Here is a 25,932-nt window from a genome sequence, read left to right on the forward strand (position 1 = left end):
ACCAGCTCAGGTAAAACTAAAGGGTATGTGTAAGTGTTAATGTGGGCACGTTTTTTGTGCACGTGTGTATTACACTACACATGACAATTTTAAGAACAGCCTCTCCAGGTGAGAATGTGTGTGTGTGTGTGTGTGTGTGTGTGTGTTGGCCACAGTAACTATAAAGAAAGAGGTTTAATGACTCCTGAGTCTCCTTCTGCCCTGGCTGAACCTTCACTTGGCACAGTCATTGCACAGAGTGGACAAGGAGCCAAGGCGTGACTAAGAATATGTGTGAGTGAGTGTGTGTGTGTGTGTGTGTGTGTGTGTGTGTGTGTGTGTGTGTGTGTGTGTGTGTGTCTGCCTGCCTGTGCATTTTGTGTGTCATTGAGTGCTGGCAGAGCCTGACATGGAGAGAGAAGAAACAGTTGAGAGCAGGCCAGGAAGTGTGTGGTGGTTAATAGAGCACAGCACAAAGCTGAGGCCAGCATCTACACAGCGACTAATAATTAAAGTCAACAACTCTCTGGGCTGGTTGTGATCTGCTCTGCGATCATCAGATGTCTTTGTTCTCTTTCCCTTCTAAAGAGCAATGGATCCCCTACTGGACCTCCAGAGAGCGAGACATAACACACACCTACACACACAGAGGACATATATGTTGTCTCTCCAATCCAAGGGTGGGATTTACTGCAACAGGGCAATTCCCATTTTACCAGGTAAGGGATTGTGTGAAAATGATTGGAGTGGTGGCTGAACCTTATTCTTTAACTTTCAAAAAAAGCAAAACCCTCCCCCATATTATTAATAATTTCCTTTGGATGCTCTCTTTGACATAAAAAAAATAAAAATAAAAAATGCAAATTCCTGTCCTCTAATATCATAACTTAACCTCCATGCTAATTGTAATATTTAGTGCAGCCATACGTTTCACAAAGTCACCAAATTGTACATTAGAGGGGGGACAAGCAGCAACATTTTATATGGGTCCAAATTTATGAAGAATTTTGTAATAATTTCCAAGAAGTTTCCTGGAAAGATCTAATATTTGGTACTAATGTGGGAGAAACAGGGATCTCCTAAAAAAAACTTTAACCCAAGTATATATACATTCATTACTTCATTTATTATTGGAAATTTCACTAAAACAAAAAAACGTTCTTTAACCAAGAGCAACTATATTAACAGTTATTACCACTGTTGCTGAATAGGATAACTGTTAAAATGCATCTGATCATGTATGCACTACTATGTTAGTACATTAAGCAATAGAAATGACCGTGAAAATAAAACCAAAGTTATAATTATCCTTCAATTTTAAAATTCACCACAATATCAATTGAGAAAAATAGTCATTAGGTGAAAATACCCCCTGCCAGGCTAAACCAAACCATTATAACTATGACAACCACAACCATAAAAAGAATGCAAATAGTGCTTCACACAGGTGCAGCACACACAAGCATGCAAATTAACAATCTCATTTGACTGCCCAGCTCTCCTGTCTAATCAATGCAGAGTCAGACACACATAACAAAAACATTTTCCAATTATGCAGAACCACTCAAACACCCCCACCCCACCCTCCCTCCCACCCCCCCAACAGAAACAGGAGCAGAAACAAACCAGCCTCTGAGGAGCACTTTTGACTTCAGAAGACAGACCCTTGTACTGTGACAAGTTTTAAATTCCGTCTGAACTTTCAATCAAACCCATTCTCACAGCAAGTGTGGGGGGAAATTCCCTTTTGTTCTGCGCTCACAGTGAAATGTCAGACGATATTGAAAACAGTCTCCTCTCGCAATCTGTCTGTTTGTCTTAAAGCGAGACTCAGTTTAAATACGTCATGAGGAGCAGCAGTTAATTGTTTAGCATTGATCCGCCATTGATTCAGCATTGAAGTTTAGTTAGCATCGATTGCCTCTTTAATTCAGTTGTGGTGTGGACATGTTGCCCTGTTCTCATTTGATCTAATTCAGTCTGTCTCTGGAGGGCACACTGCGTGGCCTCCACTTCAACACACACACACACACACACAGACTGCAAAATCCCTCTCTGTCACACTCACACACACTTCCTAATAGAACATTCATTATTCATCATTATTAGACTTTTCCTTTAGCACCATAAGCTGTTCGATGCATCTCACCACTGTTCCCTTCCTACGCAATACATTATTCAGGACAAAACTGTGCTTTTAGCCTCAGAGTATGCAAATCCCACTTTTGATTATCATAATCAGCTGATGTATGAGAGTGTGTGTGTGGCTGCTCGCCGGGTGATTGTTTGTGTTTTATTGCTTCAGTGCTCCACTCTGGTGTTGTATACTTCACATCATATTTTTAGCCAAGGGAGACGGGCTTGGAAAAGGCCACTGGAGGCTTAACTCACTGCTGTACATTTAAAGGGCAAATCGCCCACATATATGCCACCGCGTGCCACTGCCAAGAGGAATGGCTTTTACCATCAGAAAGCCTAAGTGTGTTTGTGTGTGTGTGTTTGTGTGTGCGTGTGTAAAGGAAGAAGATGTGTGCAATACTGAAAGGGAGTTTCAAGCGATGTTTATTATCTGTGTCACTTTTTATTTCACACATATTTTTCTTTTTCACTTTATTATTAGTATTGAGTTTTTGTGAAATGGGTGTAGAATTGATTTTTTTTTTTAAATTTGTGGAAAAAATATACAAGTTGTGTAGGATTAACATGTGCACACAGTGGTACACTAATACTTAGGAAAAGCTAACGTATGGTGAATATGAGGATAAACCACATATATTTAATACCATATTTCAATATATTATTTTATATATTATATCGGAATTATTTTAATGTAAGAGATTTTTAACATAATTTTAATGTCATTAAGACTTTTCATAAACTGTAAAAAAAAAAAAACATTATACATATATACTGTATATGGTATTTTATTTATCACATACATATAAAGGAAAAATAGGCAATGTATTATACTCATATTTTTAAATATATTATTGTAAAAATATATAATATATATTATTGTACTGTTGCAAAGTGTATGTAGAGTCCTTGCCTATCATCATAGGCTTTAAATATATGATAAGAATACATACTTTATGCTTTATGAGTACTGAGTGTTATTGTAGTTGGATTATCTCACAGCATGTGTGCTTTTGGGTTGGCTTGCCTCTCAGGATGCATTAAAAAATTAACCAGTGTGTCAGCGAGGTGAAGAGAGGATTCCCTCCTCTCCAGCTCCTTTACTCCTATCCTCCTCCTCCTCCTCCTCCTCCTTCACCTCTGTCACACCCTCCCATCAGCTGCCACCTATCACCCATGCACTCTGTTCTGCCCTGGCCTCCTGCTCATCTCATTCTGACCCTGCTCTCTTTTTCTGACCTGCCCTCACCGTCCACCTCCTCTCCTCTGGGGCGGGGCCCCTCTTCTCTCTGCCGTGGCCTCCACTGCTCACACCAGCTGCTGTGCACAAATAACTGCCAAGTGTGTTCAAAGAAATGTATTAAAATATTGATGTTTTTATTGCAAAGCTAGAGAAATATATAAAACATAGCAGCCATAAATAATTCTCATTTAGGGTGCTCATTTAGCTTTTACAGGAATTTCAGGAAAATGTCCAGTAAAAAATTCAACATGAAATTCTTTCACTGCTAGCAGCATAGCTCTAGGAATGGTAATGTTGTTCAGTCAGTTGGTTGGTTGGTTGGTTGGTAAGTCCACCACTTCGGTCCAGAGTGAAAGTACAGTATCTCTACAACTACTGAATGGATTGCAATAAAGTTTGGTGCAGACATTCAAGATAACCAGAGGATGAATCTTATAGACTTTGTTGATCCCCCTGACTTTTGATCTAGCGCCACCATCAGGTCAAAATTTCAATGTGAGTGATACTTTGGTTTATGACCAAACACCTTCAACGCAAATAACATTCCCATCAACCTCAGCTCATTAATGGTAGTGCTAGTTAGCAAACATTAGCATGCTAATACACTGAGCTAAGATGTTGAACATACCTGCTACATCAGCATGTTACTATTGCCAATGATAACTACTAACATACCAGCCACTATCATTTTTAAATTTACTCTGCCACAACTGCTAAGGAAACTTCAACTTTTATCCGTCTTACTGTTTGGTTTTCTTTACAATTAGCACAATGCCGCTAGTGTGGCTGTATACTTGTTTTTTACAAGATCACACTTCAGTCAGACACTTGACCATTTATACTGGTTAAACAATTAGCTTTAGTTGAAAAGGCTGACTCATTGAGAGGCTCTCAAAGAATATGAGCAGCAGCAAGGATTCTGCTAGGATAATTAATCCTCTCTTGAGATCAACATAAAATAACATAAAATCTTAGTTAAATCAACATAGCAAAAACTTAGCACATAAGGAGAAGGCTGGGCAGGGGGGGATTGCGAAGCAAACGGTGTTGGCATGAGCATGATCGGCACCTCGATGAACACGATTGAACGTTACAAGTCACACGGCTGTGAATGAGCCAGTGATTGAGAAGAGCGAATGAAACTGTTGATGCCGATCATCTAATAAAGACGACTTAAATGCTCTTCCTGAACTAACGCAATGCTTCGTTTGTTCATTTTATTTAGAATTCAACAACACTGAAGGTTATGACTAAAGTGTGGTATGCAGTGTGACTTTGGGAGCAGAGGCATGTTAGAAGTAAAAATGAATGTTCTGATTAAGATGAAAATTTGTTAGCACATTTGCTTTGCTGCCTTTAGTGTTGGAATCTAGTCCAAGAACACTAAATCTCAAAGCTCAGAGGCTTACCAAGTAACCTAATTTATCAAAGCATTAATGTTGACATGGGAGTACTCCACAGCAGTTGGAGAAAAATATCAATATTTGTAAATTTTTTTTAAATACTTTGGTATTAAAAAAAGAGTTGATATTTTGGCTATAATTGTTGGTGACAGAGAGGTTTATATCAATATATTAATTGACTGATTATATCGATATGTTACCCAGTTCATCCACCGATAGCTAACAGTTAAGCCAACAAAATCAGATGTGACCAGATTCTATGATTATGACAATAATTAGTGACTGCCAGACAACCCCAGTCATTTAACTTCTCCTCTTCTTTAGCCTCCTCTGCCCTCTTCTCTCGCCGTGCCCTCCACTCCCTGACTCATGGGCTCCTTCAGGGCCACGGGGAGAAGTGCAGTGCACGGTCCAGGCCAACGCATAAATATTACCTCAAGGTCACGGGCACAGAGCTCACACTGGGTTATGCATAATCATGAATTCAACTCCTGCACAGCCTCTTCACTTCATATATTCACTACGTCACATCAGCGCACACTGGCTCCACACCTAAACGCACACTGTATTTCTCACCATTGACGCGGTTGACCTTGAAAGGTTAACTTCAGGCAATAAACCAACTCCGACATCAATTTGTGTTGTATTTTATGTTATCACATTACCTGAGGTTGTTAAGGTTACACACATACTATCCGACATATCCGGGGTTATCTACAAGTGCATTTTCATATTAAGTTGAAAATGGTGTAGATGTATTCAAAGAGGTTCATATACTCTCAGAGGTAAAATACTGCCGTTCTCGCATTTGGAAAAATGATGCTTTAAATTCAGAAGCTCGCTTTGCTGATTTGTTCGACATTATCCTGAGATGAAACACGGCCTATAAAGAGAGAAGGGAGATTGGAAGTAAAGGAGAGAAAGACAGACTGTGTTTCCTTTGAATTCAATCTTTAATAGACTCCACATTTTCTCCTCTTTTCTTCCTCTTCTTCTCCTCGTAGTCTTGTTCCCTCAGTCATCCCATCTTATTATTTTCTCTGTGATCCTGCACCCACTCAGCACAGAGACACATTTGAATGTGGCCTCCACAGGGGCTTGCAAACTGCTTTCTCCATTCTCTCACTCTCTCCCCTACTCTCTTGTATTTTCATCTGTGTAAACCCTGCCTTTCCCTCCGCTGATGCCCTGGATTGCTCTGGCTGCCTCTTTTTCATAACTCTCTCCTTCTCTCTCTGGTCCATCTTTCTCCGGCTTGCTTCAGGCCTTGACAGGCTGTGAGGTCAACTTTAGAAACATGTGTGATCTCTCAGTCCTTCCCCTCCCTCTTTTTTCCTCAACTGCCTCACACGTTCTTCCTCTCCGTCGGTTGTAAGCCATTAACTTTTCCTCACTCTGTACCCCTCCACATGCCATTAACACTGCCCTCACTGTACAGTACATCCACTTTCTCTTAACCTCTTCCTCTTTTCTCTCCGGTTTTACCCCTTTTCTTCCGCATCGTCCCTTCTTCGTCCTGCATGGTAATGGTGCTCTCCTCTGTCTTGTTATCTCCCCCTTCCCTCCCTCCCTCCAACACAGTAGTCATTCTCTAATTGCTGTCTCAGCCCCTGCTGTGCTCAGACCCGGAGGCTAAATGATTTCTGCAGGGAGAGTAAGAGTGGAAACACAAGAAAACACAGAGTTGTTTGCAAGTAGTCTTTTTTTAATAATTATTGATGAGTTCCTTGTCAGGAGGTGTGTGTTTACTGTTAGCAGTGGCCCTTCTATTGACACCATAACACGCTTTTTTATTTTTATTTTTTTTGTCTGTGTGACTCCATGCCTCTCTCCTTTCTCCTTCCTTCAGTTTACCTGCCTCATAAAGGACCCTTTTATCTGAGTGGTATTATTTATGTCTTTGAAGCAGGACTTACAAGCTTCCTGTATTTTGTGATGGGTTTGTGTGCCAACACAATGTGGATTTTTAAGAAGTACAAGTGTTGGTGTGTTTTTCAGCGTGTGTGTCAGCCTCTGTTTCATATCACAGGAGAAAATGAAGCTTGTGCTTACAGCAGCAGCTAAAGAAGTATTCAGATCCTCTACTTACATAAAAGTAGCAATATCACAGTGTAAAATACCCTGTTACAAAGAAGTTATTTCCTTAAAGTATCTATAATCAATATTTTAAGTTTAACAACGGAGCACACGACCACTTGCATGTGAAAGGTGTTGCTCGTAGTGACAAACCCACTGAGAATTATCACCGGACTCCGCAGTTCCTGTCAGCTCCACAGAGCTTTATCGTCTTTCAGCTCATTGTTTTGGTTTTCTGGTCCACAACCTTACTGCTTTGATTTAGTCTCATCACTCAGTGATAAAGCTCTCATAAAGTCATTATATGTGACAGTCTGCCTGGGCCAAACCAGATGGCAGAAAGGAGAGCGAACACTGGACTTACATTTGCCATGATGCCAGAAAGAGGCCTCCAATTGAACGCTAACGATGCTCTATATCTGCTGGATGTGTGAATAATCCACTGTTTGCTAATGAGTTTGCTATGTCAACAATTTGTGAAATGCGCCCATGCACTTATTTGCCGAGAGTTAGATTAGTTGGAGAAGATCAATACCACTCTCACATTTGCCTGTTACGTTGGGACAGAGGTCAGCTAGATGTTTCTCCCTATTCCCAGTCTTTATGCAGCTATGCTAACTGCTGCTGGCTGTAGCTACATATTTAGCATACAGACATGAGTGTTATATCAATTTCCTTATCTAACTCAGGGCAAGAAAGCGAATAAGTGTATTACCCAAAATGTCAAACTATTCCTTCAATGGGTGATAATAGTGGACAAAAATATTATCATACATATATCCATTAGTAGATTGACAGAAAATGAATTAGCAACATTTTTGATCATCAATTCACATTTTAAGTCAATTTCTAAGCAAAAATTCACTGGTCTGACATTCCCGTTTGGTTCCAAATATGAATATTTGTTGATTTTCTTAGTCTTCTGTGATAGCATACTATTTATATATAGTTGTGGACTGTTGGTCATTTTTTACTATTTTCTGATAACTGTTCTTTCAATTGAGAATTGAGATTGTAAACATGTAATTGGTAATGCAGCATTGTATATTTGCATCATATTTTTGTTGTTAACCATGTTTTCTATGTAAAATCTGTAAAGTAACAACTAACTATAACTGTGAAATAAATGTAGTGAGTAAAAGGAACAGTATATCCTTCTGAAATGCAGTGAAGTAAAAGTATTAAGTAGGATGAACTCGAGATTCTGAAGGAAATACAATCAAATTTGTACTCAAGTAAATTTAACTTTCACCACAGCCAATGAGGAATGGTCTCTCCCCCAGTCAACATCAGAGAAAAACGTGCATGCACACACCACCGCTTAACTTTATGTGACAGTCTCCTTCTCATCCTTGCATCACTCTGTCGACTTCCTACGAGTGCTTTCGCAATATCATGTGTGCACACGTTGCACCCAGAGGCAACGCACAGAGGCGCAGGAGTTATCAATAACAGAACGGTCAATAACTGTGTTATTTATATATCTTTAGATGCCCTCAGGCTGGAAGAATCTTTTAACAGCAATTTGCAGTGCAATTTTCAGCAATGAATGTTAATGAATGATTAAACATAACAAGAAAGCTAAGAATACACTTCTAGTTTGATGTGTCAGAAACTGAGAGTATTTAATTACTGTTTCACATTGATATCTGCTTGTTTTATATTCATACTGTGCTGTAATGTTAGTGTCATGTGTGGCAAAGACAATCATGTTAATTGTGTAATACAGGCATATTTCACTTACTATGAATTATGTATGTCCGTGCTGATGTTAATGATATGCTAATGACAATGATCGCCTAGGTCCATTTCCTGATGCACTAGTGAATTACACATGCGTATCTGCCGACTTGCTAGGGAGCTCACACACTTAAGCTGTTATAAAGGTGAAACAGGGCAAGATGGAGACGATGGAATTTCCTCATAGAGAGGAAGAAACTACTATATATGTCACGTTTTCTGCCCACATGGGTGTTAGGGAGTTTGCATTTCAAGAGGAGAGTGAGGGGGGAAAAAAAGCTAATCAGAAAGGGTGTTTTTTTCTTAATCCCAGCTCTGCTGAGGCGCCTTTTCTCCTCAAGAAAAGAAAAATCTGCCTCTGCAATCACTTGAAACCCCGTTACAGACCATGTGACAGCATCAATTAAATTCACAATTATCATGGGGCAGACACTCTCCAGCGTGAGAAAATATAGTAACACAGCATCGTCTGTGAGTCTGCGCGCGCGTATGTGTGTGTGTGTGTGTGTGCATGAGCATGTATGTGTTTGTGTGCGTAGCTCTGTGTATGAGGTTGTGTGTGTGTGTGTGTGTAAGAGAGAGATAGAGAGAGAGTGTGTTGATAGAGAGCAGAAAACTGAGTCAGACAATCCACTACTCAGAATATATTTCTTGACCTTTTTGGCAACTGTTGTGAACCTGAACAATTCTCTCAAAACAACATACCACAGAAAAGAAGAACTTAGATCTTTGACGATATAAAAAAAATTCAAGGGCAACAACAGTGAATGGACAGCTTTCGACTCATAGATTTAATACCAAATGAATGTTTTTTGTTTTTTGTGCTTCCAACAGTTTGAAACCAGAGAAAGTGCTTATAAATATCCCCGGAAAATTACACTGGGTGCTGTCACTGTGTCCACAAAGTTGGCCCCTAATTCATTATCAGTTTAGCAGCAGAGCCTTTGTCTCCCATTGACATCACAGATTAGAGTCTTGGCTCTTGTTTTCAGCTTTAGTAGAGATTTATCCCGACTGAACTGTCCCAGATCACATAAAAAAACCAGCATGAAACAGTGTAAGAGGGCAGATTTTTAAAGAGGGCCCGCATTTAAATACAGGATCACACCTTCAGATGTACATGCACATGGATATGTTTTATGTGTCTGAGTGTGTGCACGAGAACAGTATAGCCAACTGAAGGAGAGACACGTTTTATGAGTCACAGGCAGCCGTGTTTGCAGCCGATTGAGCCTGTTTTTGGACTGCGTTGGATCTGGCAGGTGGAGCTGTTCTGGCCTGTACAGTCAATTTCTTCACACTCTCCATCTCAGCTCTCTCCCTATTAAAGCACAATCAGGTCCCTGATAGGGGAAAAAAACAAGGCAGCCTGTCTGCATTGATCTCTCTACCTATAGCATTGGCCTACACCAGAGCAGAGCAGGAGATTAAAAATTCATAAGCGTATTAAGATCTATAAGAGCATTATTCATGTGTGTGCCGTCACTGTCTAATACAGTAGGGTACTAATCGTACGCATCTCTGGCCCAGCACACATACACACTCTCACAATAGCTTTCTGGGTGTACTCCAAGTGTCAGCACTATCATATGGGCATGTGTGTGTGGTCTGGCGTTGTTCCCTCCTTGAGTGCCGTACAATGTGCTGGCATAAATACCTGCTTGACACAGCAGATTGGCACTAATGGCTTTACACGCAGTGCCATCTGTAAGCTGGACCGCTAGCTCTTGCATCTTCTCCATGGCCACTAACAGTGTTTCATAGCATTCAGTTTTGACCATCATTAGTCATAGTGCAAAGGTAAAAACAGCTAAATTAAATGTTAGCTAATCATCGGCTGACTCAGGGAGGCTGTCCATAAAGGCTGCAGGGTCCTGTCCATCTGTGTATACCTGTAAAATCTAAAAACACAAAGCAAATTGGGCCTTTTCGTCTATCGAGCGCGAGACACCTCCCACTGAGCTGAAGCTCTTAACCACAAGCCCTACCTCTACATTCACACATACGCACACCAAGTTCTTACTTCGTGGTTTTCAACAGCCTGCAGCAGTCACACAGGGATCATTACTATTCATTTGCTCAGCAAACTGGCCACACAGGCTTATAAATTAGCTCATCTACCGCAGCTGGGTACCGAGACAGTTGGCGCATGCTGAGGACTGAGAGAGCAGCCATTACAGTGCGTGGCTCCGAGACACCTTCTGTCCAGTCAACGTGACCTCCTCCACGCTAATCTGCTCACTCTTTCAAAAGAGGAGGGAGATGTCAGGCGCTGGGGGTGAGACATGCCCAGTCAATGATTGTAATAAATTACAGAGCAGAGCAATAGGACTACAGCCCTCTGTGTGTTGTGCTGGGGGAGAATACGATGATAAATCCTGTCAAACCAAGTGTAAATCAGTCCAAATGAAATAGCATTAGCGGGACCTTGCAGACCTCTGACCATGTGGGAGGAGAGCTGACAGGGCTGACCTACAGGGAAATGAGGGAACACTCGGACTACTCTTGCTTTCTGCCTTGGGGTGAGGATCAATGGTGGAAGGAAAAAGTAAAGCTATTAATTCTCCAGGATATGTCAATTCCCATTGGCGGGTGCAGATTGGTAGTGATCATGACTAGCCCCTTGGGCATACAGGATCTGGGGCCTTTGTTGCACCTCAGTGCACCATTGATTCATTGAAGTTTTTACGGCTACCTGGAAGGCACCACATCGCACTGAAGCAATGTAAATCAATTCCAATTGCAGATTTATAACAATGCACAAAAAAACTCAGAGCGTGACTGTGGGGTTAAATTATGCTAAGTGCTTCTTTTTATAAGATGTGTACCTGAGAGAAGGACCTGAGGTTAAATAAGCCATGTAAGAGACTTGTAACAGTGTCTTAAATATTCATAAAACATTCATAAAATAGTTCATAGCCCTTGTAAATGATGAATGACGTTTTTCTTTTTACTTACCCGTCCGATGAGCACAGGTTCAGGCCCGGCGTATTCTTCAATCACAAAGAACTGGTTCCAGATCCAGCTCCTCCTGCTGCGAGAGCGCGACCCCTTCACTTCCATACGATCACGCGACTCCTCTTCCACCTCTTCTTCAAACACAAGGCCCTTCCCATTTTCTGGATCGACAGCTTGTATCCCGGCGTCTTTTGTATTGTGACTCCATTCAGGAACTGGCTGGAGCCTCAGGACATGACTGCTGTTGACAAGTTTGTTGTCTTCATCTGCAGGGTACTGAGCTGTAGTGAGTTCTGTTTGAGCAGTATGAACTGACTCTGTTAATGGGTCTCTATGGGATTCTGCTGCTCTGTTCCCCGGTCTTACTCCCAGGGGTTGCATTGTCAGCACTGAAGGAGGAGAATCATTTGTTTCAGAGGGAACATACAGTGGAAGATGTTTTGTCAATGTAAATGGTGGTTCTGTTTGGCTGATCATTACTTCTTTCTCGGGGCTGAGACTGACCTCGCTGCGAGGTGTTGACAGTAAGCGGACATGATGTTTGCTCTTGCTATCACCACTGTCTGAAGCCTGCATCGCCAAGTTATCCTGCCTACTTAAAGCTGGGTTGACATCATTTAGTGGATTAATACGAGTGTCAGCGCTCTGGTCTCGATTAAGATCTGGAGTAGTGGCTGGGCTTACATAAGGAAATGCAGTCTGATTATCAAATCCAGTGTGAGACTGAGTGACAGCCATATCTTGTCTCTGCACTTTCAGAGCCTCTAACTGTCCATGATTAACGTCAATCAAATCTCTCTTCCTGCTCCGGCTGCCCTTGCTTGGAAAGCTCAGGCTGGGAACACTCTGCATCTGGGAATTGACGATCCTAACGAGGTTCTCTTTCGAAAGCAGTTTCAGAACCCCATAGCTGCCAGTGAGGTTGAGTTTTCGGTTTGAGTCTATGCTGAATCCTTTTCCTGGCACACCTGTAGTGTGGACACTCAAATCAGGTCTGGCCCTGGATCTCGAACCTGATTTAAACCTGGTTTTATTGGAATGTAGATCTGGCTTGTGATGGATTGTAAATGTTTTCTCTGACCTACCAATTTTGGTAGTGGTCTCAACATTCTTAGTATTGTTCTTAACTTTCTTTACATCAGGGCTTAACTCCTTGTTATTGGATAAAATGTGCTGAGTCACTTCTTTTTTATTGACAGAATCGACCTCACGCTTGGGCTTGAACGCTTGCCTCTCTTTGTTGGCTACTGATGGAGCGGCATGATTCTGCAATATTTTGGAGTAGGAAAACGGTCCAGTGTCACCCGCCTGCTCGTGACTAATCAGGTTTCTAAGAGTCACCACAGGCATTGCGTTGGCGTCCACGCTTGCATCCCATTGGTCCGCAGCTCTGCTCTCCCCTAGTTTCACCATGTGCGAACCACTGACTCCTCTCCTTCGTACAATCTTACTGGCCAAGGCACCTCCTGCCAGCCCCTCCGACAGGCACAGGGAAACCAATAGGAGCAGATTTCTTGTAATCATCTTGTCTTGTGGTGAGATGTCCTAATTTGAGCAAGGTTTGCTGTGAGGCAGGCCTTGTTTTCTGGTTGTCTTCATTCTCTCTTCTGTTTTCCCTCTTTTCGTGCCCCTCCTCTCACTCTTTCATTCTGTGCCCTTCACACTGAGCTGGAGGGCAGGTGTCAATCACTCCTTCTCTCTTTTTTTTCACACCACCTAATATCTTCCTCTATCTCACCAAGCCTCTCTTTGCTGGTTTTTTCCCACTCCTCTTGCGAAGCGTCTCATTCAGTTTCCCATGGAGGGTTGAACACCCTGAGAGAAAAGATAAAGATAATTAAGTTAAAACTTTAATCATTGCGCTGCGTTAATTAAAAGCGGAGCGGCATAGACAGGTAGGAGAGCTCACAGACAAGCAGGCAGGACAGACCTTTTAACAGAGCAGCAATCACAATTTCACAAGCACAGAGGGCTTTTAAGGCCCACAATACACATCCATTTATACCTTCATAATGACCCAAGTGTTTTTTCTCACATCTATTAGATAGACGGGGACAAAGTTATCATCATATTATTTTACACAGAATTAGATAGGATAATACTATTAGAAAATGCTCTGAGCACTTATTAATGAGAACGACTGTCAAGGATTTCTGACTGCAGTGCAGAAAGGGAGCAGCCACGATATGAAACTAGCTTCATATCACTTTGATGCGTGATTAATTAGCTGGATTAACATTGTGCTTTGATCAGTCAGTTAGAATGTCAATACAGATGCAAGCCATAGATGCAGATGCACTTTGTTGTACACAGTGCCTTGAGCAATCTGAAAAGGTTCCTCAGCTCTCATGCTTCTGATTCGCGCTTTCAGTGTGTCTCTCATGCACTTGAGCCTTAATGGAAATCCTACGCCAAAAATCAAAATGTCAGATATCAATCAGTGTGCTTGTTTTAAGATAAGAACAGGCGCACTTCAGTAGTATTTCAATAACATCAGCCTACGCATCTGACAAGTCAATAATGTGACTGTTTGCCAGATTGCATTAACATAAAACATATTTTATTATTATTATTATGTGTGCTGAGAAAGACGGGCATGTGTGTGTGTAATTCATAGAACAAAAGCACAAATAAGCAAAAGAGGCTGAGATATTCTGACTTTTAGTCCCTAAAATGGGTCAAGCTTTAAAAACACTAGTTCCTACATTTCCCATGATGCAACTCAATATCAGGGGGCATGGCTAAATGGTGGCTGGAAAGTCTGGAAAGTTTGGTGTGTTGTTCACATTTTTAATCTATGGATAAACTTTTTAGATACTCATTCTAGTACTTTCATAGTGAAGCTATTACAAAACAATTATGTTCAGTTGTCCCTTCACAATAACATAGCCAATAAACATTTTGGCTATGGAAAGAAAGCTCGCCTCGAGACTTTCCTGTATCCCTGTATGTCAAACCAACCAAACCAACCATCTAATTATATCCATCTGCCTGCTATTATAGGGGCATATACATTAATGCCTTGGCCTGGTGACATTATGTCGGGGTCGTCTCGTCGCCAAGGAGGCTAGGGGAGATGGGACTGAACATACTTCCATGCTGGCTGATCACCTGGGAGGAAGAGTGCTGGAGAACTCTGAGAGAGGAGGACCAGAACCAGTCCTAGTGGGAGCAACGGCATCCCACAGGGAGTATGTCGTGGGACAGGACGAAAAACGGGGACCACATCTGCCTTTGGTACAGACGCCTTCGGATGTGTAGAATCGCTTTTATCCGAGAGAGGACTGCACCTACTTCATTTGATTATCAGAATCCTTCTGCCCAAGATCAACAAGATACGACTAATCTGCAAAGGAACCGTTTAGGACTTCTATGCATTAGTGAGTCTTGGCTGGATAACTCAATTAAAGACACTAAAATTGAAATTGAGAATTATGTTTTAGTCAGGAAAGACTGTAATCGAAAAGGAGAAGGAGTGTGTGTTTATATAAGAGTGGATATTTGTTTTAATCAGAGAGAAGACCTAATCGATGACCATATTGAAGCAGTGCAGCTAGATGTTCTTTTGCCGAGCAGCAAGCTTGTTTTAGTTGGAACTTGTTACAGGCCTCCTGATATGAGAAACTTTTTTTTAAAAGATTTTTTTTTGGGGGGGGGGCATTTTTGCCTCCATTGGACAGCAAAGTGTAAGACAGGAAACAAGGGGAGAGAGAGATGGACATGACATGCAACAAAGGTCCCCAGCTACAATCGAACCAGGGACGTTGTGGCCACGCAGGGTATGCAGCAACCACCCAGCCACCAGGGCACTCCAATCAGAGAAACTTTTTTGAGCTTTTGGAACAGGTTTGTACTAAGTTTGAGGACTTTGTTAAATCTGGAGTGATCATAACTGGTGATTTTAATAATGACATTAGGAAGACAGATCTTTCGGGGTAAAAGGCTCTAATTAATTTCTCTCGCCTGTTTGGTCCTCACCAACTGATTAATAAACCGACACGCGTTTGTTCTCCATTCAAACTATTATTGACCTTGTTTTAGTGTCCGACAAGGCTAGGATAGCAAATAGTGGTGTTTTACATAATGGGTTGAGTGACCTTTCTTTTGTTTTCTGTACAAGGAAGATTAAGAAAAATGTGCTGAACTGCCATAACTCTATAACAATTAGGTCTCTGAAAAATTATGGCAAATAAGCATTCATCCATTGTCTGAGTAAAATGAACTGGTCTCTTGTATTGCATTGTACTGACAGGGATAAAGCATGGTGTTCTTTTAAATGTATGTTTTTAGAAGCTATAGACAAACTGGCCCCATTAAGAGAGGTAAGAATAAAAGACAGGACAGAGCCCTGAATGAATGGTGATATTCTGGAGGCTATTAAGAGAAGAGAAGTAAACATTAATAATAATATTTTAAATAAAGGAAAAACAGGGATGATCAGAGTTGGGCAGAATACAAAAGGTTAAGGAATGAAGTGAGAAGATTAATGGATAGTACCAAAAAGGCTTATTTTTAAGGAGAAGATTGTTGAACATAGTAATGACACAGGTAAGCTATGGAAATCTCTCAAGCAACTTGGCTCCATTAAAAGGATGAAAACAAAAACCGATAACATCAGTTTAAGCATTGAGAACAGGTTACAACAGATAAGAAGTAGGTGGTGGACAGTCTCAGTAATTATTTTACAACACTTGCCAGCAGGCTAGTTGAAATGATATGGGGATGACAATACGGGGAGAGACATGTCCATCAGCACTACTGTCAGCAAGGGGTTCAAGCTGATGGCTTCTCCCTCACTTGAGATGCTCAACAAGCTCAACTGCTCCAAAGCAACTGGTTTTGATAATATTCCAGTTGGATTCTTAAGAGATGCAATTGAAATCATAACTCCATGTGTTACCCATATTGTAAATTAGTCTATTGAACAAGGTCTTCTCCCCAGTAATCTTAAACTTGCTAGAGTGATTCCTCTCAAAAAGAAAGGGTGTATACTTGATCACAGACACTGTAGGCCTGTTTCTATGTTGTGTACTCTGTATAAGATCATTGAGAGGATCCTTTTTAATCAGATTGACAACTTCCTGTCCTCACAAAATTTACTGTATGATTTTCAGTCTGGCTTTCGAAAATCCCACTCCACCGACACCTGTTTATTGTATTTAACTGACTACATCAGGAAAGAGGTAGACAAAGGGAATTTCTGTGGTATGACGATGTTAGATCTACAGAAGGCAGTTGATACAGTTGATACAATTTTATTGTCTAAACTGAAAGCCATTGGTTTTATCAATGTAGCAGTTAAATGGGTTAGAGCTTATCTAAAAGATAGGAGGCAGGTGGTAGATGTTGTTGGTGTAATGTCTCATTCTAGGTCTGTAAAGTGTGGGGTCCCACAAGGGAGTGTACTTGGACCACTCTTTTTCCTCTTATTTATAAATGACGTGAAGTCTGTCAATTCATGTGAACTCTCTTTATATGCAGATGACTCTGCAGTACTGGTTTAATAAAGATAAAAAACATAGTTGAAAGGACACAGAGAACTTCTTAATGTCAGCAGGTAGGTGACAGATAACAAGCTGTCACTCCATTTAGGAAAATTGGAATCCATACTGTTTGGATCAAAGATAAAATTGAAAAGATCCCCTGGTTTTAATGTTGTTGTTAATGACACTATGCTTGCAGCTAAGGAGTCAGTCAATTACTTTGGCTGTGTGCAGGATAGTAATATGTCAGGAGTGGGGCTGAAAAGGTGCTCACCAGTGTCAATCAAAGAACATGCTTCTTAGCCAGAATTTCAAAATTTCTGGACAGGAAAGCAATAGTGACCCTGGCAGGAGCTCTTGTCCAGCCTTACTTTGACTATGCCTGCTGTTCATGGTACAATGACCTAATTTCGTACCTTAAAAACAGACTTCAGACTTCTCAAAACAAGGTAGTTAGGGTTATACTGAATCTACCCATGAGAACTCACCTTGACCCTTCTCATTTTGAGAGCCTTGGGTGGTTGAAAATACAGGAAAGAGTCTCTCAGATCGAGTTGTGCATTGTACATAAGATTGTGCATGTGCTGTCCCTCAATTGCTCCTCCAAGGTTTAGGAGTATCCTAGGGAAGAAAACTTTTCTGTACATGGCAGTAAATCTGTGGAATAGATTGCCAGAAAATCTTTAAATCATAAGCATCTTGGGAGGTTTCAAGCTGACGCTTAAGAATTGGCCAGGCATTGTCCAACGAAGCACTGAGGTAGAGATTTCTGATGTACAGTAAATAACTTGCTGAGTCACAGTGTAGGTACAGGTGTTGGTTGTATTGAATTTTATTGTATTATATTATTGCTTTGTTTAATGTTTTTGTGTTATTCTTGCCATGTTAGATCTGCCATCTTGACCCCTCCACTGCACACACCCCAATCCCCAAATCGACCACAATGGAAATAAGCCTTAGGGGTTTTTTTGTGTTATCCTGACTTTTCCTTTTTCGTAAACACTCAATTCCTTGGCAAGGCTGGGGTTTTTAAAATGAAATTGTCAAATAAAATCAATCCATCAATCAATAGCCTCTTTTACCAGACATGCCCGTGCCTGGTAAATGCCCACATCTTTCAAACTCATCCCAAATCTGTAACACAGGCATTCAGTTAAAAAGCCTCAAGCCTCAATCTGAGGTAACTGTGACGACATCATCGGGGTTATTTTCAGAACACGTGTTTTTACAGGTTGAATAGTATACTTATTACTTAAACTGAACTTCATGTGTAATATCAGTAATGCCCTTTTAAATTACATTTTTCTTTGGACAGAATTAGCAAACTAAAAATGTGTTTTGTGTTTATATATTTTGTTAAACTTGTGTGTATTGGGTTAAGTAGTACCAGTCTCATCTTGTCCTGTGCAGTGCGGTGTGGTTTGTCTGGGTGTATGACACTTGCTCTGCTGTAGTACAGACAGACCCTGTCAGCACATTCGCTGGGGCATGACTGAAGTTGGGATGTTCCTCCTGGAATACTTTTCACCCTCTTTCTCTCTCATCTTCTCCTCAATGTCCTCAGCTTCTTTCCTTCCGTTTTCTCTAAGCAAACCCTTTTGATGAACAGAAAAGGAAAAAAAAGATTATCCACCCCTCCCCCTCCTCCATTTCCCACCTCTCCCACTCACCACCTGTCTCTTTCTCAGTCTATCTATCTCCCTAAATCTCCTTCTATCCCCTCCCTTTAACTCGCTATTGTTTTAGTATCCTGTCCGCTGCTTGCTCCTATCCCCTTTTCCTCTCTCTCATCTGTGTCAATCACAGGCCTGTCACTACGTCCCTCACCCTCTGTGCACTCTGAAGCTTCAATCAATCAGCCTCCTCGGCCTTGCAACATTGGATTTGACAGGTGTCTCGCTGGCTACCATCTTGACAACAGGCTACAGTACCATAATTGTGCATATAAATCTAGTCATCAAATGATAAAATACAGTGGGCAGGATTTATCCAGTGGTTACATAGGCTTAACTGCAAAATGCTGGAATGATTTTATCAAATAAGACATATATAAACGTCATAGCAGCGATTATGGAGGATGTGAGTCCAGGTTTGGTTGCGTGTTATCTCGAATGTACAGCATGAGGAGCTGATCGGGGTGAATTCAATGACAGAGCTCCTCTCCCTCCCAGAGGAACTTATCAGCTGGGAGTTTGATGGCCAGGCAATCATTGCCACGGGCACCTTGTTAACAAGCCTGGGGCAGGTGGCGGGATGCAGGGCAGAATATCAACATGGCACCATCCCCAGCTGAGCACAAATTTATAACATTTCATGTGTGAGGTTCTGAAATTGAGGTTTTCTTTGAGGCACCAAATTAGGAATAAAAATGCTTTTGTTCCTCGATTCTTTTATTTTTGACACCATTGTCAAGGCCACAGTTTTACTCTGAGGAGAGTAAAGGTTGTTAAAGTTTCAGTGTGTAGAGTTTAGTGGCATCTAGCAGAACAGACTTGGCAGATGTGGAATATAATATTCATAAGTATGTTTTAATTAGTGTATAATCACCTGAAAATAAGAATTGAGTGGGTCCTCTTCCACAGAGCCTGCCATGTTGTACCGGCATGTTTCTACAGTAGCCTAGAACAGACAAATCAAACACTGGCTCTACAGAGGGCCTTTCCTGTTTTTCACTAGTTTTGTAACCACTGTAGGTTGTCCTACACAGTTGGAAAAGGGGGGGCGGGGGGGTTGTATTCATTTGGTTGCAATCTGCAACCTCACCGCTAGATGCCACTAAATCCTACACACTGGTCCTTTAAGGCATTTCTGGAACGTATTGATCCGTGTCGCAGCCCTTCACATTGTGTTGGGCACCTTTAGGGAGAGCTATTGTTATGTCATTACCCTGGGTGCATCGGCCTGTACAGCAGTAAGTGAAGATAATTGGGTGCTACGGTTTGAAGCACAAGGGAGCTCATATTTCCTCATTAGAGTTTTATATAATGTAATATGCTGAAATTGTTGTTTTCATCCTTGTGGAACCAGCAAGGATCAGGACGGGGATTTCACCCGTAGCCATTACATCCAGTACCATGATTTCAAGTAGAGTAAATAAAGATGATAGGTTGATACAGTTGGTTGCTCCAGGAAGCTCTCACTTCCTAATTAGAATTTCAGAAAATGTATAGTTGAGGTATATTCTCAAAGAGTTTAAGACCACAAGATTGCAACTGTACTGTATTTCTTTGTAAGTTCAGTAGACCTACAGCGAGTTTCTCAGTGAACTGATTAATTGGGGTCATAAATATCTTAATTAATTTTCCCTTACTGGTCCCATCCCACTTAAAACTCAAATGATCTTTTGGTTCGTTAGTATTGGAGACAGATCCTTTCCATCGATCGCGAGCTGTCACCAACTTAACGAGAATAGAAATTTTAATTACGATTCACCTCGTTGCTTGCTGTCTATCTTCTTTTTCTCCCGGTAACCCTCCTGTCGAACAGGCAAACACAGAGATGCGCGTCAGCACTGCAGCATGCCCACGCTCACCCTCTCCACAACAATGAACAAACAAACACACAACGTGTGACTTCAAGTCCTGTTGACAAAACGTTCTCCAGAAAAAGCATTTCTTTATTTACTTACGCACACGCACAAAAAAAAATGCCTGGACTCTCAAAGCCACATTCATCCACCCTCTCAAATGCACATTCATGAAGACGCACACAAAAACCTGCATACTCCAAACATCCCTGAACACACACACACACACACACACACACACAAAGACATCCTCTCCATACCACTTATATCTGTGCTAGTAAGAAAAATAAAGAAAGCTCTGGGGACTGTCTCTCTGGACGCAGTGAAGTCAAAGAGAAGAAAGGGAGCGCTCTCTCACACCAGGAGTGAGGAGAAGAAGCTGCCACCCCAAAAGAATTATGCATGGAGTAACAAAGGCGAGCCACTGAAAAGAGACGGAGAAGTAAGAAAAGAAGGGAAGTTTGGTGGAAAGGTTGTGGGTGTGTAAGCATGTGTGAGAAGAGGATGGGAGGTGTGGAAGGGCAGAGGGAGGGGAGGCTGGGCCCGCCTCGGAAGATCGACCGGGTAGTTTTTAAGTGCAAAGTGCCGTAAAGCAGCTCCGGCCTCGCCTTGAACCTTGGCAGATAAAAGCAGACCTGTCAGTGTGTGAGGTGGCAGAAAAGCAGCAGAGGCTTTCATCTGTTAATGTATGAATACCTGCTTCACCTGTGTCTCCAACCTTGTCGTCATCTCAGCCTTACTGATATACTGACAGGAGGTTCTAACCTCCCTTGGGAGAGCATATAGCGCCAGCCTACAGACATAAGATGATTCCCCAGCAGCTGGGGGTTTGTGGAGGATGAAGAAAGAAACAACAGAAGGTAAACAATGTGACCGGGTTTACAGTAAAAAACAGTAGAATGAATTTTGCATGGTGTAAGAGCTGTGAAATTCAGTCCACTTATGGGTGGCTGTTTGCCTATTTGTGAGATTAGGTCTAAAAAGACAGCGACAGAAGGCTTTGGATTTGGCTTTCAGCTAGATCAATGGGGTTACATTAAATGGCAAGAGTCAGAGGTTTGTAGAACATCCAGCAAGAACACTGCATATCAAAATGCAGTATGTGCACTGAAAACAGCAAACATGAGATGAGAGAACAAAGTCTTGTTAAGTGCCATTTTACATTAAGATACAGGACTGGACTGTACCAGCTATTCATAATTTATTTAAATTTATTTAAAGTCCTTCCTAAGTGCATAACTCACTAGTTTCAAACTAGTGATTTACTAAATCAGGTTGCACCATTGAAACTTGTTTAAAATATCTTAGCTTGTTTAGAGTTAGTAGTATTCCTACAGTTTTGCATGAGCGGGAAATATCCAGTTATGCTAACCTAGCTGACGTTATCGTGTCATTTAACTGTAATTTGAAGTGTACTGTGTTATTTTTGTAATATGTAATTTAAGATCTGCCCACTTTTCATAATCATTAAACAGTTTTTTATCAAGTGTAAAGTCAGATGTGTCAACCATATTCCATATTATCTCTTTTACTTTTAACTCTAACTCATATTAGCAAGCTAACATTAGTTATGTCATTTGATTCCATTAGCTATGCAACAGTTAAACCTGGAAGTTATATTAATATTTAACTAATCACTGTGTAATTGTGTGGTGCGACCCATTTTAATTTAGAGATGAGGAAACTCCACTCCACTTACTTTATGACCAGGATGAGTTTGATGCTGTTGCAGCTGGCTCCATCTCTACCATGTACTGCAATGCGAGCTTCTCTCCCACTGCTGCTGCTTTATCTTAGGCTACAGTATATAAACTGTGAGAGGTGCCATAAAGATCAAATAAATCTTGACAGGAGACAGTCCAGAGAATCACAATGCCAGGAGACGTGCCAGTGGGTCACGACAGGGACAACATTTGTGGCCCATATTTTACTGCCTTGGCGAGGATTCAAGTAGTTTTCAGTCTGATTTGTCTGGTCGTAAGGTAAAGTGCTGGATAAGAGTGTGTGGATAAACCAATAGTGACAGCACTGACCCACTGAAGGCCTGTGATTTACAGCTAAATCCTGCTCATCATTCAGACCTTTTAAACTATAAATTACGCACAAATAACAAAGTCTATGCATTATTGGTAAGAAGCCAGCAATTTAAACCATGCCAAACATTTGCTGCATTCATTTTAAAAAAAAATCTGCAAAGCTACTTGAATATATGTATATTTGTCACCCCAACATTTGTAACTAAGCAGGTGGATCATCAGAAAGACACAAAGGTCAGTATTCAGTGTTGAAGTGACTCCAAAATACACTGAAAGTGTCGCATTCATTGAACATCTCCTGCTTCACATCGACTTACATATCAACCAACAACGGTGAACACAACAGCTGTGCACGTGGTTCACAAACAAGCACGGGGCAAAGTTTTGGGTCTGTTCTGTCCTCAGAGATCAAGCGCCATGTGCAGATCGATAGGAGTACTTGAATCACAGCATTACTGATGCACGTTAAATATAAACCACTGTGTTTCTGCTGTCACTGATCAATACATGTGGACTGGCCTTTATTCATGTTTAATAGGCTTGAGGATGTTCTGGGTTTCTCTCACTCAGTCGATTGCCTTTTGAAAACTGTATCTGTTGATTTGTCACTAATCTGTGTCACTGTGCAGTCCAAGTTATCATTGTGCTAATAAACTTGTGTGTATTCCACATAGTGTTTCAGATGCATAGTCTTTACTGCTTTATGTGTGTGTGTGTGTGTTTTGTGTATGACTGTACATCCAACATTTCTCAGATCTAAACCTCATTTATTAGATTAGGCGCATAGCGAGGCAACAACCCAAATCCCACAAAAACAAATTCTCAGACATTCCTTTTCTGTCTGTCTTGAATATTAAAGTTGAAAAAAGAATGCTAAATTGGGATGAATTCATGGATGAGGAGCTGCAAAAGGAAAGTTCATAAAAGTGAGGTGACCTGACCATTTTTTAATTGTTATTTCTTCCACTAAGTGACATTAATTCCAGTTCAGTACAAATCCATGTTTAAAATGATTTCAATGACAGGAAGTGGTTTGATCAGAAGGAGAACAATTAAAATCCACATACACCACATACTGTATGATTTTATCTCTACAGTGTCAAAACTAACCATACTGGGATGGCCTTGGTCTAACTTGCTCCCATCTTTTGTGACGTCCAAATCATAACTGTAATCGTCCCAGCAACCATACTGTGTGCCCCTTCCTTTAGTCTAAAACTAAAACTCAAATGCTGTCAAAGGTAAGAAGGGGAAGCTGCAAGGAAGTCCTGGAAGTCCTGCATTAACACCCTAAAGAAATTTCCAGAAAACATGTTTTTAAACTTACATTTGTCTATGGTTATATCTATTTTGGATACAGTATTTTATATGAAAGTGAAGTTGATTTTTATCTCAAACATAGTCTCACTCTAAGTTATTCAAGCAATAATTTTTATGACATATGAAGACCAGTACTGAGGTGAAATCTTATATCTTTTGATAGAAAAACAAAAGACAATGCTCTACTCAGCGTGGATGATCCCAGTTCTGACATCATACACCCACCACAAATTATTATTATGTCACTGACCTATAACAACATCTGAAATCTCTCCACCTTTAAGCCCCTGTGCTGTTTCTCTGCTGAGAAGTTGAAGGAGCTGATCAGCTTCAATGATTTTCATGCAAAAAGGTCAGGGGATGTTTTTTTGTGTGTCAGGCAGCTCATCTGGTCGGAGCCAATGTCTTCATAGGTAGGTGCTCAGCCTGCGTTTTCCGAATGGTGAGTCATCAGCTGCCAAAGCAGTTACCGAAATTACACCTGATTCCTATCAAGCCTGTCTCTCTTCTTCTTCCACCTGGCTGCATGTGCAACATCAAAAAGCTATCTGATCTTTTCAACACACTGGCTGACATTTCAGCAAAGTCCTTGGGAATTGCAGATGGACTTTGTCTCCCCAAAGCTGTGTGTGTGTGTGTGTTAAAATGTGTGTGTGAAGGTATAAGTTTTCATGCAAGCTCATAGTTTGTAAGAAAATTGCCCATTAAAAGAGCCTTTTGGTATAAGCTGAGAGTACACTCACCTGTCATATTTATGAACCACAACATATCATAGATCAGGTTAATAAAGTTAGTCCTTTATTGGAAAAAAGGTGCTTTACCACACAGCACTTGAGGATGTTTTGTCTAAGGTTTAATTCATGACAACCCTTTCCTTCCACTACTTCAACTATTTGCCTTTCAAGGGCATTACTTTCAAGGAGCACTGAGGCTGAACAAGAGGTTGGTGGAGAGGACACGGCGAGGTGGGAGAGGGTCATTTCAGAGATGAATAAACACAACAGACCCAAGGTTGTCGGTGATAATAAGCGAGGCACTGCCAGAGAGGAGATGGAACATTGTAGAAAAGCACCAATACTCTTGGCCAAGAAAGAGAGTGAATAATGACACTTAATATTCCACCTTAATCGGCCCAGTTCACTCTTCAATTTACATTTAAGGATCCTTTTCATGTTTATCTCCCATCCAGGCATTTAGAAAATGAAAAGAGGCAAGATGGAACAGGCTTACTTTTAATGGCCGTCTGATGGAATCAATAATATGGAGGCCTACAGGGGACTATATTAAAATGATGATGTAAACTTGAAAATGTAATTCCACAATAGCATTATAATTTTCCACATATGTATGTGTTATCTGAGTAAAAACCATGCTCTTCTGGTGTCAAAATGAAAATCCAATTTAACAGTCTTCTCATCAAAGCATGTCTTCTGGGAATTTTTGGTCCCCCTCTCAAGTCCCCCCTCAAGCATACCCCAGCCTTTACACACAGTGGTGATTGAGATACATGCTAAAGTAGGCATTGTCACAATGACAATGTTAACATGCTGATGTTGAGAAGGTATAATGTTTACTATGTTCACCCTCTTAATTAAGCATGTTAGCATTTGCTTATTAGCACCAAACACAAAGTACAGCTGAGGCTGAAGAGAATGTCATTAATTTTGCAGGTATTTGGTCATAAACCATTTGGACAAATTGAAATTCCAAATTGTGTTGCTAGAGGAAACATCAGGGGCAAATTTTGTTGCAATCCATCCAACAGTTGTAAAGAACTGAGTCCTGAGTCAATGGATCTAGTAGAAGTGGTGATCTTTTAACTAGATAGATGGAGCATCAGGGGATCACCAAAGTAAATATGAATCTGTACCAAATTTCATGGTAATCCATCAAATAGTAGATATTTCAGTTTGGTGGTCAGTCAAGTGGTGGACTGACTAACTTGAAATGCCTTATATGTGTTTTGCAAAGCATTATACTGCAGCCCAGACCTCTATGTCAGAATATATACCAGTGGTTTGTAACCTGGAGG

General features: G+C 41.0%; 1 protein-coding gene across 1 annotated transcript in view; it reads right to left on the bottom strand.

The window, feature by feature from the left end:
- The window catches only part of LOC137193705 (uncharacterized), a 128,892-nt gene that overhangs the window by 75,184 nt on the left and 27,776 nt on the right, over positions 1-25,932 (bottom strand). Inside the window, exon 2 of the mRNA XM_067605037.1 lies at positions 11,536-13,350. Coding sequence (XP_067461138.1) covers positions 11,536-13,059 — 1,524 coding nt within the window. The 5' untranslated portion in view covers positions 13,060-13,350. The remainder of the gene's footprint in view (positions 1-11,535; positions 13,351-25,932) is intronic.

The sequence above is a fragment of the Thunnus thynnus genome, chromosome 12 (genome assembly GCF_963924715.1).
Source record: "Thunnus thynnus chromosome 12, fThuThy2.1, whole genome shotgun sequence".
NCBI classification, from domain to species: domain Eukaryota; kingdom Metazoa; phylum Chordata; class Actinopteri; order Scombriformes; family Scombridae; genus Thunnus; species Thunnus thynnus.